The following is a 15948-nucleotide window of genomic DNA, read 5'->3' on the forward strand; positions in this document are numbered from 1 at the left end:
GCCCCCCGAGTAGCCGCAGCGGGTGCAGCCACTCAAAATGGGAGCAATACTGTGATTAATTCAACCATCAGTGTGGGGAGTTTTCCAGCTGTTGCTACAGCCACTGTGGGATCTGGAGTTTCCCTCCAGACGTCGCTTGTGAACAGCCAGTCTGGTTCCACTCTGCCAGCAGCTCCTGCCACCCAGGTCATCAAATCTGAGTCTCCTAAAACGATAGTCCAGGCAGTATCCCAACAGCAGACGCTGGCTACTGGTGGCCAGCCCAGTACTACAGGGGGTAACATGATTATTGGGCAAACTATGCAAGCTGGGCTCTCCAGTGTTGCTCCCAACCCTGGTGGGATACCTCCTGCGGCTCCGGGCACCCCAACGGGAATGGCTAAAGGCACTGCCAATACGGTGGCACAAAGTCTGCCGAGGACTCCAACAGCAACCACGAGTGGAATCAGAGCAACTTTGACTCCTACAGTTTTAGCACCTCGTTTGCCTCAGCCACCTCAGAATCCAACTAACATTCAGAATTTTCAGTTACCGCCAGGTGAGTAAGAGGATTGAGAGGTTTTATCTTGGAAGTGTATTTCTTGCAGGGAGGAACGGTTCTTGATAAGATTCCTTGCTGTTTAATTGTGAATTGTGGAAAAGGCGTTACACTTGCCGACGAGAATCCTCTGGTTCTGAGTAGTAGCATAGTAGCATTCCACTGCTTAGTGTATGATTTTGGGTGACCAAGGGGTCTTTTCAGCGGTAATAGTTTGAAAATAATTCTGCCTGGTATCTCTGTTACAATGTGAGCATAGAGAAAGCTGCGAGCTGCCAAAGTGTGACAATGGAATATTATCAAATGAAATGCTGCTATTTCATTTTCACATAAGGCATTTTGACTTTTAAGGTGGTTTTGTGAGTAGTTGGTGTAACCTTTGCGTGCTGCTCGGTTCCCTCTCTGTCCCTGCGTGCCCCCCGTACCACAGAGCACTCATGAATAGAGGAGCTACAGATACAACACAAGAAAACTACCTTCTGTTGCTTGTAGTACCTTCAAAGTCTGACTTAAAACCTCACAGATTTTAAGGTTATGATCATCTCTTTAGTTGCTGGGGTTCTGATACGAAAGGCAGTCATCCTGTGTCCTTACCTCACCCTGTTATGTCTAGGGCTGCAGCTTTTGTCATAGCTAGTGGCATGCTTAGTGCTGAGCATCTCTGGACAAGGAATCGAGTCCTGTACTCGGGGGTGAGTAAAAAGCAGGATAAGGAGCATTTCTCCTCTGAGAACTGTTCTGTTCCTCCTTAAATATCCTAGATTTGGAGATTTGAGGTTATATATTTGCTGTTATTTTGAACTAGGCGTGCTCTTGCATCCAGTTGGTATTTTCAATTTTTAATTGAGAATACATGAGTGAACCTACACAGTTTCCTGCCTCTTAATGATACATTGTAATGATTGTCTTCTTACTATTCGCTCTTCTCAGGGCAGTGTACAAAGAACAACTCATTCAGTTTTGCTACTAGTACTGAATGAAATCAGTGGTGGTTTCGTATCATCCTTTTCGATCGGTCTTAGTGAAAATACATCTATCGATGCTCCTGACCAGCCTTAAAGCACTACACCTGACCCATGAGGTGGATCAGGAGCCTTACTGCGTCACTACACACCACCTTTTGTGTCGTGTACTACCTGTGCTACGTGATGCCATGTAGTTTGAAGTCTGTCAAACATTCTATGTATCTAAATTCTACCTGACGTAACTATTCCTTGTTGGTTTTCTAGAGAAGATTATTCCCTATATGAGTAATTTGAGTGACACATGTTGCTAATTTAAAAAATAGCAGTAAAACTCAGACCTTGAAATCCCAGTGCTTAATTTGAAGCTTGTAAATTGATAGGCTGGAAAAGCCTTATTCATTTATTTATTGTCACAGCGTATCAAAGGCTTTTTCAGGTTTGCACGTTTTCACTAATGCTGCATTATGAACCTGATTATGGGAAAAATACTACTGCTGGGTCCAGTGGGACCTTCCGTACAGGTAGCCACAGTTTTCAAATTGCCATAGCGTGCTGAAATGTGTTACTCTTAGAAGCAGTGTTTCCAGTCCTTAAACATAATTGGACTGTAAATTGCTCCTTCGGAGGTCTCGATAGATCAAAGTAAAACAATACACGTTCTAAACACTTGAGGTTTTTTTATTGTCTGTCCTACACTTCAAAAAATATTTATAACTTCAAAAGAATAGCGTGACTCTTAAAATAAGCAAGGGTACATGACTGAATGCAGAGAAATTGGGGTCTTAAGACAAGTCTTAATATTGGAAAGGGTTTTTTTAGTGGAACAGGTTGGTTTTTATTTGCTTTGTTTTACATTTCTATACTTTGCAGAAGTAGCCAACTTTGGAAATGTTTTGCATAAAGCATTTCTTAACAGCACACTCAAGAACTGATGGATGTTGAGCTCTTACAAACATCTCCCAGGTGCAAGGGCTGAGCACCTCTGAAAGTTGAGCAACGTGCTGTGGCTTTAGTCTTTAGCGGAGTGCATCTGCATTCGTGGTGAAAGGTGAGCGGGAGACTTTGCTTTTGACATTGAATGTCAAATTACAGCATCCTAGGCCAGAGTTTTAAAGGCAGTTTGGTAGTATGAAGCTGCAGCTGCAGTGCTTGTGTGCTCTGCCTGTACTGCAGGCATCAAATCTGTATTCCCAAGTTTGTTTTTAAAAGTCAGTAGTGTGTGCTAATAAGAGTTCGTAAGACAGTGCTTGAAATAGCTTGAGATCACACACTGCACATGTCACTCTTTACACCAGGATTTATGAACACTTAGAAAATTCTAATGGAAGGTTTGACCAAGCAGCACATGTTTTATAGTTATTTTCTTACCCTGAATTACTGTTTCTGGCTCTCCAGAATACAGTTACACTTTCACAGGTATGGAAAGCAGAATATAGAATGTCAGTAAGTGCTACTAACCTGGGGTTTGAAAATTAGAAACTGTGAAAAGTTTCAAATGTTGTCTTAATAAGAGCAGGTGGAAAATAAGCTTGATCAACTCTCTTTAAAATACATTACTTTTAGAATAATGCTTTGTATTGCATCAAGACAATTATGCAACAAACATGGGCTGACAAAATGAGAGATGTTTGAAGAGCTGGTGGGCTGTAGTGTTGTGACCTTACTGGGTTCTGGTGTATCACTTCTCAAAGAAACTGGAGTCTTGAGAGTATTGGCACATTAATAATAGTTTTCCATTACTGACATCTTCGAGGAAGAGGACTATTGCTTTTAGTCTTTTCTTTTGCATGTTTGGAACTTTGTGGTCCAGTTGGACATTGGGTAGTGAAGGTCCAAGATTAACATTACATAAAGGTCCTTCCCAAAGACAAAAATCCTATCAGATGATTTTCTAGGGGGCAGGAACACAAGTTTCTCTTTACACAACACTGCTTTAAGATGCAACATATTTTGAAACCGAAAATTAACTGTATGAAGTTCTTTGTTTCTGAGTTCTTCAAGCAATAATGTGAAACGTGTTGTGTACAATAATATAATGAGGGCTAGGAAAATCGGTGAGTTTGTTAAAGCATTAAGCCAGTGTACTGCTGATAGAGATGCTCAGAAAAGTCTGCAGAAAAGTCTAAATGAGATTAAGCCCTAAGATTAACCTTCTGCAATGTCAGAGTTTGTAAAACATTTAGAGGTCATTGCTGGCACATGGTAAAATTATCTTGTAAAAATGACAAAACTTGCGTACTCTAAAATGCCTTTTCAAAATACCGTCTTCTCCAGCAATGCATAGTACATTTTCAGAACCCACGTCTGTGAGGTTATGCTTTATGGTAGCAGTATTGTCAACCTGAGGGTTCAAAGATTTGGGTTTTGTTCTTACAGATGCTTTATGTTGCTACTCTCTTATGCTTCGTTTTTATGTACAAGCCCCTTGTAATAAGCCTTTAAGATGTCTGCTTAAAGAAAGGAGCAGTTTGGAGAGAGTGCTGTAGGTAAACAGTAAGAACAGTGTAGAGCTGCGAGGTCTGGACAGTTTTTGCTACTAGCTTAGGTGAAATCTGAGAAACCTTCACTTCCCCTGTCCCCTTCTTTTACCTTCTGAGTGAGTGTTAGTACTCAGGAAAATTTCTTGATCCTAAAGACTTTCTTTTTTTCCCCTGAATAAACAAGATTCTGCAATGCTCAGTCTTGTTCGAACATAGCAGGTAGGATAGTTGTCTTTATAGTGCGTGCAATTTTATTTGTCTGTGATCATGACCAGTATTCCCATCAGCAGTAATGAGGCTGTAGTAGAACTGCTATAAAAAAATTATTTTGCTTTGTATATAATAATAATAATAATAAAACTTCTTTATTAGTTTTACAAAACTCAGTTGGATCTGCCAGTAGCTGATGATGGGATGAGACTAGGCCTCGAGTTAACCAGGGGAGGTTTAGGTTAGACATCAGGAAAAATTTCTTCATCGAAAAGTTTGTCAGTCCCTGGCCCAGGCTGCCCGGGGCAGTGGTGGAGTCCCCATCCCTGGAGGGTTTCCCAGCTGTGGTGGGGTGGTGCTGAGGGACAGGGGTCCGTGGGGACCTGGCAGTGCTGGGGGAATGGTTGGACTCCATGAGCTTAAAGGTTTTTCCCAACCTAAACAAGTCTGTGATTCAGTTCTATGATTACTTTCTCTCTGGAGGGTGTCTCAGGTGCCATTTCTGAGGTGACTACAGGAAGGACCCATGCCTGACTCTGAAAGGGACGTGGCCCCTCAAAATTGAGTTTTCCAGAACTCTGAACAGAACTAATGCAAATGACCTCTCTAACCTTGGTTGAAGCTGACCATTGGTCCTTTCTGGAAGGAAATAGTACCTGTGGACATCAGTGCTGTACTCTGCAGACCCAGGAGGGTGTACCACAATCATCTGGATGTTCAAGGTTTCCTTCACAGCAGCAGAGGCTGGAAACTTCATGAGATGTTAAACAGAAACGTAACTTCTGTAGAAACAAATGGTTTGTAGAAACTGATGAGTTTTAGCTCATGTTTGGTATCCAAGGAGGATTCTGCCTTAGTCCTTGACTATAGTGGCTTTAGGATGGGAAAACTACCTGAACACATACTTAATTTAAAGCATAGGTTCAGGTCCTTTGACTTAAGCAGTCATACTTTCTGGAGCTGGGGTCACCAAAAAACAACTTCCACAGGAATAGTTCAGTTTCTTTCAGTAAGGAGTGGGGGTGTCAGGCTGTTGGGCAAAAGAGAAAGGTGGCAGGTGAAAAGAATCAGACAATCTTAACTGTAAACCAGTTTGTTTTATTTTTCCTACTGAATGCAGCATTCTTTGGGTTACTTTGTACTTGAAACAGGTACCCTGGAGGTACCTAATGTGACTAGCAATATAAAGATACAGACACCCATGATACAAGAAATATAGAAAGGAACAGAAGAAATACTATGAAGTAGTGGAATGTAGTTGTTTCTATTTCTCAGTGACAAGCAAGCGAGTTCAAACATATCCTGGTTATAGTTTCCCTGTATGTTGCCTGTGCTGCCAATATTATGCCTGTTAACTGTGTTGGCATGGCTCTGTTCTGTTAAAAATAATGCCTGTAATGCACAATGTTAATAGGAGCTTCTTGTAGTACTTACAGGATGTTTTACTTCCAAAGCATTTTACAAAACTTTAGTTCTTGCAACCTGCCTGCGTGGTTGGTAAATAAAGTAGTATGAACTCTGGTTTAGAGCTGGGGGAAACAGCAAGTTAGAAAAGTTCTGACTTGCCCAAGGCCATGAGGGAATCGATATTTTGCCAAGATTAGAGCTTGAGAGTCCTATACTTGGCACATAAAGTGGTATCTCTGTTTCTGAAAGATAACTGTGGGTTCTTGTGCAGAACTCTTCTGGGTGAGGGGTGGGTTTTATGTTCAAATCATACATCAGCAAAAGGAACATTTTGCTTTGTCTGAAATCTGCTGCATCAGACCTGCCATATGTCACCAGACAGAAAGTTGGGTTTGTTCTTGTTGCAACTTCCCTGGCTGAGGGATCCTGCAAGCTTCGCTTTGTACCCCAGAGAACTTACAACTCAGAGCTGTGTGATAGCATTCTTTTGTTTTTGTTAAAATGATTGTTGTGAGATGTTTTGCACTTCTGATAAGAGTATCTCTAAGTGACGGAATCTAATGGGAATATAATTGTCGTTCGGTTATGCTAGGAAAGTTGTTAACTTTGACTACATACTGTTCAGTTCTGTTACGGAAAATACTGCTGTTCCCAACAGCCTTTGGAAGAGCATGTATGGATTTGTTTTGTGTGCCTATCTACGCTTCAAATTGTGGTGGGTTTGGGTATCACTAGGCTTACGATCAAGGCTGCTCAGTGACCAGCAGTGAGTGATTTATTTCTTTAGAGCCAGATTGCTGCTCTAGAAGTTACATGGTGTTTCTGCGTTCAGTGAGCGAAAGGAGTTTTCTCTCTCTTGAAATCTGTGTGGGTTACTTCCAAAATGCAGCAGCTTGGTTTGAGGACCACAAACTTGGATGCTGCCCAGGACTTGACTCACGAGGGCAGGATGCAGCAGCAGAGTTAGCAGGTGAAAATGCAGTAGTTTGGGCACTGATAGGACACAAATTAGTAGGTGTCACAAACTCTCTTCACATGAACTGTTTGGGTATATGAAAACTTAACTATTGTTTGTCTTCTTTGTTTGGGAAATGAGATCTAAATAGAATCCTAAAAAAAGTGTGAAGTAGTTCAGGAATGCAGTTGAAAATACTGATAATAGCCTAACAGGGTTTTAGGTACGCCTCCATCCCTTTGACAGGCTGCAAGTGGTTGTTCTACAGAGACAGCGGCTGGAGGATATTGGGGCTTTGGTTTTGTGGTGTTTTAAGTCGTTGATTCTTAACTTGAATTTGTTTTTAAACTAATTAAGGTCTTGCCTAAGTGCAAGAAGTTGTATTTCTACTGATATAGGTTTCTTGGAAGTTGTAAAATCTTTCTTGTCTGGATGCAGCTTGTGCTGTGTCAGCCCTCTTGCATATTGCTTCCTCATACGAGAAGGAAAAGAGCATCTTTTACAACCACATGGTCCACTCTGGGGATTGCACCACTAAATTACTGTGGCAGAATGGTCCTATTTCCAGCTCAGGTTTTGAGAGAAGCATAAAAACTCTACACAGAGCAGGACGTAACTAAACGGGTGTAAAACCCTGTGGTCACTCATATTTCAAATTAGATGAGGCTTTTCTTCACTGAGACTGTGGACACATGAATAAAGCAAATGTATTTATTTAATTATTATTTATTTATTTTTAACCTTTTAGGACAGTTTTACCTCAGCGTAATCTGGAAATAATTGTCGTTGAGGCCTTATTTATGCCTTTAAGGTTTTTTAAAATACAGAATATTTTTGGTGAGGACAAAACCTTGATTATCAGTGTTATATAATGGTATATATTATCAATAATTAAGAGGTGATAATCTCAAGGAATTGAGATTATCCAGTTTCTGCAGTGTGGTCTGTATAGGCAGGGTTCAGCACCTCAGCAGAGCTATCTCAGGGCACTGTACACATCTTAGATTATCTTTGGCTCTGCAACTGTTGCCAGGCTAGAAATAACTCTTTATAAAATGGAGTTTCTGCACTTGTATTTCCAGTGATTAGAAAGTTACACTTAGAACATAAAAGGCTGATTCTCAGCAAAGTGCATAGATAGTTATAAATCCCTTTACCCAGGGTCAGTCCCTTTGCTGTGTGTTTGTACAGGATTTAGTGCCAGGTTTGATTCAGTTGCCAAGCTCTTTTTGTGGGATAAAAATTGAGTAACATCTTGTCAGTGTAGGACTCAGTTTATAAATTCAAACTGTGAATTAGAAACACTGTGTATCTTTTAATTTTTATTCTGTTTTCCTTAATATGCATTACTAAAATACCTTTTTCAGTAACACGTTGTAAACAGTACCTAGACAACTCGTAATATAAAACTTGCATCAGGATGTGATGCTCTTTTACACGGCCAGCTGGACTCTTCTAGGATTTGTATTGAATCAAGCAAGTCTCCAGTAAAAAAGGTCTAACTTCTTGTTATCACTTGATTAATACATACTTCTGAGAGTAGTTGAACTTTTAAAAGCCATCACAGTACTCTTGTACAGAATAAAGCATGTGCTGGGTAGACTCTGTACAGACATCCAGTACAGATTCAGTTGAAAAATGTGTGCTCTGGATGCCAGAGTATAAACAGAAACTAAGCCATGAGGTGTGGTGCCATTCTCTTGGCTTTCTTAAATGGCTTGAGGGTACAGCAAGGCTGTAGTCAGCTGTCTTCACACCTTCCTTCAGTTTATTAATCAAATATTTCTGTGAGGGAGGGTTAGATTTAGTGCCTCTCTCAGAATGTAGTAACATCAGGTGCATTCAGCGTAAGTGGTGGTGTGGCGAGTGCGACCAGTTGTACTCACATGAGTCAGAAGGATCAGCTCCAAGGAGCAGCACTGAGGAATTGCAGCATCTGTGGCAAGAGAGTCAGCGGAGGTGACCAGGAGAGTTTGCTGAGGGATCAGTGGAGGAGCTCAGAAGAGACCTTGCAGTAGGCGGGCGGAGAGTGGCTAAACTGTGCCAAAGTTCATAGAAAAGCATGAGGAGCTGTTAGTTTTTAATAAACATATGTGCAGTCATGTTTAAGGGTGGGTTGGAAGAAGAGGCAAGTGTTCATGCCATGAACTTCAACCTCTTACTTGCTTTGGTTCTTCCTTTCTCCCAGCATATCATTTGGTTTTCTTTCCTTCCCTCCCCTCCCCTCCACAGGGGAGGGGGAGAGAAGGTACTAATTATTTATAAGTGTTAGTCATATCCAGTCACTAAGCTTAGTCATTACTCAGGACTGTGCATTTGATGGTTAGTGAAAATCAAAATGAGACTTGATTTTGTGTAAAACCTTTCTCAATTCAAGCTTACAGGTGTGAAAATACTTTTTATTTCTGTATTCAGGCTAGCTGAAAAAGCAGCACAATTTAATAAATTTGATATCAGCCAAATGACGTGTAATATCATGTCCACGTTGATAGTTTGTGTTTGAACTCAAGGCAGTGTTTGGTGTATTCTCAAAGCAGAATAACTTCTGTATTGGCAGTGAGAGAGTCCTGAAATTGCCGGCTGTTTCTGCAGGGCATGTTTCCGCTGAGGCTGCTCTGGGCAGCTGTCAGTTGGTGGAAGTGCCTGGTGTCAGGTCTCCAGAGCTCCGAGTGAAAAGGTGGCATCAGCAAAGGGCTTTGTCACCGCTGAAGTTCCAAACGGTGTGTACCTAGAGTAGGGCATTTGCAGTGGGGACGTTAAAAAAAGGTGCTTTGTATGGGTTTTCATGTACTTTGTTATTTTAGGGTGCTGAAGGAAGATAACCTGGATTTAATTAATTACTCCTCATTAACTGTTTGTATATAGACTGTAGTAAACATGAAGTTGCCCTTTCCCATTCCAGCAGGTGCTTGAACAGCACTAGTGTTGATATGCCTTGGTGTAGACAAACTCTTTGCCAGTGACTGGTTGGGTTTTAAAATCTCCTATTTAGAGTAACAGATCAAAAGAATTAGTGACATTTTATTTTGTGTCTTCCTTTCTCAGGAACAAATCTGATTTTGGTATAACTGCATTGTTTGATGTAAGGATATTGAAATTAATGGCAGAGCTCAGTCTGAATCACTTGGAGATCAATAATTAAAGTAATTAGTTTACCTGCTGTTAGTGTTTTTCTTGGTTCTTTCTGCATCAGACTAAAGACAGATTTGTGTGATGACTGGGTTGCAATTTGACAGAGCACTCTGGTGTTTTGGCTTTGTGTGCTTGACTAGAAAAGAATGTTAACACACTTTCAAGGAATACAGCTTTCTGGAAAGTTAAAATAGTTCCAAATCACATTGCTGAAGTGTTTGTCAATTGCTATATGAAATGACATGTTTCCCAGAACTCTTCTGACACCTCTTCCAGTGAGCAGGTAAGACTTGTTCCACATGGGATCACTGTTAAATACAGTGGCTTTTAGCTCTGCAGCATGACGTTATTCCGGTAACCATATTCTTAAGACTTGTGCATTGGTACATTACAAATTATTCACTGCTTCACTTCTTAGACAGTACAGTTGAGTTTTGTAGTTTGGAAGTGAATTCTTGCATAGTAAGAGTAACAAAAGCTTTGACTATGAAGTTGAGTTTCTTTTGTCTTTTGATTCTTTTGTAAGAAAACAGAGAAGCAGTTTTTCATAATGTTGAACTTGTGTACTTGGTCTGTATAAAATACCTGTCCTGTGTACTGCAGTCAGGACTCTTGGGGATTTTTGAGAAGGTATCTTTCATCCGTGTTGGCAGGAATTGTAAATCAGCTGTTGAAGAATTAGTATTTCACAGACCATAACCGTTAGTTGTGACCTGTGTGTGCAGACTGGGCATGTGGGGAGAGTGCTGATAGGCAAATGGGGTGGAGTGCTGTAGTAAAGTAATGCTGCACCAGAACTTTCAGGTGTTGTACCTGAGTAAAATTTTACTTTGTTCCAGGGTGACATGAGCAGAGAAGTGAAAGGAGTAATGTGCTTTTGCAGCTCTGTAGTAAGCTCTTGTCTAAAACCCCATGCCATGCCAGTCTTCACTATGGTGTAATGTTTAGTGCCTGTCAGGAGAGACCCCAAGGGTTTTGATAAGAGATGCTCTGTAGCAACACCTGACAGTGATGTTTTTTCATGCCAAGTTTTAGCTCACCTTAAGAACAAATGCTGAAAGTTGAACTGGCACTTTTAAGATGTGTTCAGCATAGTGTGCACTCTGTGCTCTCAGTTGCTTTAGGGTGCCCATCCCTCTGGAACAAGATGTGAGGGGGTCTGGTACGGTTCCTTAGGTTGCTCCAGTGTGCTGGACAGCTCTGTCACTGCCTGGAAGTTTTATGGCCTGTAGACCTGCAGCTCATCAGGGGATGTGTCTGCTCCTCAGTCGTGTTTGTACTGGCTGACCTCAGCTGTGCCAGTGCAGTGCAAGTGCTTCTGGAGCAGTGAAGTCACAGGTAGTCATGGGTTCTTCTCCATAGGTACTGTGGTTATCCTCGTGGAGTGAAGACACCTTTACAGAATTCTCAAATCAACCACATTTGCTCATGAAACTCAAGAGCCTGGATTGCTGTCGGTATCAAACACTTTGGCAAGAGAGTTCAAGAATTTTTTTCTGGATTTGTTGTGCAGGACAGATAACCCGAGGTTCTAAGCACCTGAATTAAGACTGTGCATCTAGTGAGGTGGTGCACATCTCTCATCAGGTACAAAATACTGTCTCCAATAACATCTAATCCACTGTGTTACCAATTACAGTTCTGTGCTGTTCATCTGGATTCGTAATCACTGGTTCTCATGAGCTGGTATATGTGTATAGATTGTGCTTTATGAGCTGCTATGTGTCCGCTAGTTCAATACAGCTGCTCCTCTTTGACATATGTAAATAGTTCTAAATCTGCTAGAAGTTGTCTTGTATCAGGCAAGATTCCCTTAATTACCCAGACTTTCATGGCACCGCAGGTGTTGATATGTTTTTCCCTCTTTTCCTGGCCTTTCATTCCTGTAGAGTGAGGATGTTTCCAGATGGATCAGTTATGAGAAGAGGAGGAATGGAGGATTGTTGGACAGTGTTGGTGTCTGTACCAGGTTATCATCTCCTTTTCTTCAGTAAGGGACCCTGTCACGTAGATCATTTCTGCTGAAAGTTCCTCCTGTAGTTTGTACAGGCAGCTATCCTGTTCTCCAGCTGTCTCTCCAGGATTCTCCCAGCTTTTTTGTATCGGGAAAAATCTTAAGAAACCTTGTCCTTTTATAATGGCTTTGTCATTCCAGGGTCTCTGTATAGCCTGAGCCGATCATCTACAGAGCATTGACTCATCCCCTTTGCTTTATATGGGTTTGGTGGTGTGTATGGTGTCAGCTTGCATAACCTTGCGCACACTTGCTTTCCTTTTTGTTGCAGCAGACTGTCTCCTGGCAGCACAGAAGGGGTACTGTTAGAAAACTTTCTTCTGCTAATACAGCACGACCCGCTTATGATTACTGTCAGGTTTTTTGCCATGTCAAATGTTTTGCAGCATCTTGCCCAAGGATGAGTATGTGCTTGAGGGCTTAAGACAGAATCTGCTTGACGTTAAGATAACCTCTTGGTGAACTTTACTGGTGAGTCTAGTTAGGATTTGAAGATTTGTCAGATGTCGGTGGACTTTATGATCAATAACCCTCTTTTCTAGTGATGTTTATAAGGGCTTTGATTTCCTACACCAGAAGCATCAATCCTTTAGTTATTCTTTCAGGCTTGGACATTCTTTCTGAGCATTCAGTGTGCATGTGTATTGAAGGCAATTCTTTGCTGCGTAACAGTTCTCCCTGACCCTGTGTTTTCTCTAGAAATTAAGTTTACTTTTTTCATTTAAGAACATAATTTCTTCGGGAGACTGGAAAAGCATATTCTCCATGCAATTCCAGGATCATACATCCATTAATTCTTCTGTCATTTCTCAAATACTAAAAAAAAAACAAAACCTTGTTAAAAGTTTAAGTTCCTTAGTGATGGTTCTGGACTGATCTGGATTAGACCATGAGCTCCATTGTGGGTAATGAGCAAAATCTATAAGCTTGAACCTTTGTGTCTGCAACAGAGAGATGTCACTTGTGATCTGACAGGATACTTCTTGGGTTTTGTGTTTCACAGGTATGACAAGTTTCATTCTTGCACACTGGTACGCCTGGTGTATGCATGGGCATACCTTCTCATGGTCTCCTGTTAGGTGCTCACTAACTGAAGGTGAAGCCTTTCAGTGTGTCATCTTCTGCGTGCATCGAGTCCCTGAGAAACGGAGGGTTTATTCTGAGAGGGTGGCACCTGGACAAGGTGCTGTTTGAGGGGCTGCCTGTGAGGTGGGTTGTCAGCAGTGCCGGGCTGTGTATTTCTTCAGTCATCTAGGGGTGGCTGCTGTACCTGCAGAAAGTCGTTCCTCTGTGCTCGGGAAGTCCAGCTCCTAGAAATACTATTAATCAAGGTGTAAACTGGAAACAAAGCAGGAACCTGTTTTGGTTTGGGTTTTTGGATGTAGAGGTTCTCTAGCAAGAAAGGTGTCTGTCTCAGGAGTTACGCAGGTAATCCGAGTGGTCTGTAAAGGCTAGAAAATAGTTCTTTATCTTCTTCCTTTATTATTCTGGTAATTTCTTTAGTCTTTGCTAACCCAAGTGTGTTTTGAAGGAAGAGGAAGGCATTAGAAAAAAGCCTGGGTTTTGTTTTTCCAATGTGTCATGTGGCCAGAGCTCTTAACTTTTTATTCCAGTGCATGATTTTATGAGTTTTATTTATTAAAAAACAAACAAACAGAAAGATCCTCAAAGTACAACGCTTTGTAAGAGAAAATGCCATTAGCAAACAGAAATACAGATAGCAAGAGGCAGAGATGACACAGTGTGGTCATGCAGCTACATTGTGTGGTAATGAACTTTTCCATCCAGACACTCTTGAAATCAGGAGAGGTCCAGAAAGGTCTCCTCAAGATGAACATGGGAGATGACCATTGTGCTAGTCAGGAGCACAAGTCTTTTTGGCCGGAGGAGCAATCCAACTCGCTTCTGTTAATCCTTCATTTGGAGCTGTGATGAATTGTTTAATTCAAACTAAAATATGAGCCTCTTTCAGGATTCTCTTAAGCCTCTAACTTCTAACAAAAATGGTAATTAATTTTAATTTTAATTTGTTTTTTTAATGAGAGACTTGGAAAGAATGCTTGAATGTTCGCATTTTTAATAGTGAATATGATTTTAGAGTACGCGTGATCAGACTTTCTAGGAAAAAGAAGGAAGAAATATTTAAAATAGCAAAGTGTTTTTTTGCCTTTTTCTATTTGAACGTTTCCAGTGATCTTTATTAACTGTTCGGTCATCCATTTGTGGAACACAAACCTGGATGGTAAACTTGAAGCAGAAAGAAATTTCTCATCCTTACTTTAAATATGTTGCTGAACTTGATTAGAGAAGTGCCTTAGTACAATTCTAGCTGTCTTCCAGTACCTGGCAGTCACCTCTGGTCTGGTTCATACGGTGTTTGGACCCTTACACGTTGGAGGTTGAGGTTATAATGCTTATCTGTACTGAAATACTCAAAATACAAGTTCTGGAACACAAGAGAAAGAAATGTGGGTTTTTTTCTACAAATGTGGCTGTCAGTCCCAGTTTTTTCCCTTGTAACGAATGGATCAGCTCGGAGATGGTTACTGTGTGTATGGAGGGGGGGGCTGTTAACATGGACTTGTTCAGAAGTGGGAAATCAGTGGGACTTTCTTTTTAATTCTTAATGAAGTTAGCTGCAACGAGCTTTCTGAACTTCACGGAAAATCCACTTGGGTGTAGTTTGAAAATGCCAGCTTGGGTATAGTTTTGGGTTAGTGAGTTTCTAATTGGGTTGGAAAAGAAACTAGTTGTGCTGGGGGGAGAGAAGCTGAGGGAGCAGCTCGTCTCCCTTGTAAAGAATTCTGCACAGACGGAGAGGTGTTCAGTGTTCAGTCAAAAATTACTTGCCTGCACCCTGTATTACCAGTGGATTTCTGCACAGAAATTTCAGTAACAAGGTTCATCACTCTCTGAATTTTTATTTACACCTTCTTTGAAATCACCCATATACTAACAAGATACAATTTTAAGCAGGAAAAATGTTTTCTATTGACATACCATGATTATGCCTGGTGTTTGTAACTGTCTGAGTTTTTTATATAGCTCATAAAGCAAGCACAGCAATTAATCTATCAGTGGTAGACCTTAACTTAAAGATAGAAACTCTGGAAATTGAAAATATCTGCATATCAAATATGAGTGCAGTATTGAAGACCTGTTTAAATGGGGTCAGATAGGAATAGTTTTGTATGAATTACCTTTCTATTATGACTTCAATACTTGAGGGAAGGTTCAGACTTCCCATAGTTAGAAATCTAGTAGGCTAGTGCTTAGAGTCAGGGTTTGAATTACAAATGATTGTGTTGTCTGTCTGCTGCCAAAAATTGAACTTTCCTGATATGTTTCTGAAGCTCGCAGTAATAGGCTTTTCAGCTGTCTGTTCCAGCAGTTGTGCTCTCTTAATGTGTAGGCATGTTCTAATTTTGCATGTAGCTCAGGGAGAACGTTCCATTGTTCAGACATCGTGCTTGCTCTTCAGGGGTAGTCAACCTTCATTTTGTGGTTCTCTCCCTTCTTCTCTCTCTTTTCTCATTCATGTTTCGGGAAGCAAAACAATGAGTTGACAGTACTGGTGTCCCGAGGGGTGGTTGTGCTCTTGCAGGACACTAATGCCTAGCGGACCATTCTTGAACTCAAGTGTGCATTGGGCTGGAGACTGTAGCATAGAGCTGTGTGCTGGTGCCTGAGGCTATAAAGGTTCTCATGGGCAGGTGAGCTGCTTGGGGTTGGCACTTTCAAATTACTTTAGTCACTTTTGCACTGAGAGAAGTTTAAAAAAGCAACAACCCCCCTTGCCCAAACCCAGAACTAGAGTTAGTATCTCCTGTGTGGCTTCTGGAGGGAAAAAATATATAATTCTTTAAAGAATTTGGGTTGTATGTTAGCCCTAGAATATCACCCTAAAATGGTGAAAAAAGAAAGTTTCTTACGGGACATCAGTATAATTCTGCGACATTTAAGGGCTTCTGGAGGCACAGGCATATGTAGCTGCATCTGACCTTTTCAGTTGCTAGACACTAAATGGTAGTCAACAAGCCTTAATATTTCTGGTGACTGGAAAACAGCTCCTCTAATCAGACTTCTGCTGTACTGATGTTTTCAGTTATAATAATATTGAAGATTTCCACTGATTCAGTGTTTAGCTTCTTCAGCTGATTATTCTGAGGGATGACAAAAACGGGCAACATGAGTTCCCAAGATCTGATGTTTGCACACTGGGAAAGGATGCCAAGTTCTGCCTGTGC

The 15948-nt window shown here is 41.1% G+C and overlaps 1 protein-coding gene across 1 annotated transcript in view; it reads left to right on the forward strand.

Annotated features, from left to right (window-relative positions):
- TAF4 (TAF4 RNA polymerase II, TATA box binding protein (TBP)-associated factor, 135kDa) overlaps positions 1-15948 on the forward strand; it is a 33433-nt gene that overhangs the window by 663 nt on the left and 16822 nt on the right. Inside the window, exon 2 of the mRNA XM_010141259.1 lies at positions 20-538. Coding sequence (XP_010139561.1) covers positions 20-538 — 519 coding nt within the window. The remainder of the gene's footprint in view (positions 1-19; positions 539-15948) is intronic.

The sequence above is a fragment of the Buceros rhinoceros genome, unplaced genomic scaffold, assembly GCF_000710305.1.
Source record: "Buceros rhinoceros silvestris isolate BGI_N320 unplaced genomic scaffold, ASM71030v1 scaffold33618, whole genome shotgun sequence".
Classification (NCBI taxonomy): domain Eukaryota; kingdom Metazoa; phylum Chordata; class Aves; order Bucerotiformes; family Bucerotidae; genus Buceros; species Buceros rhinoceros.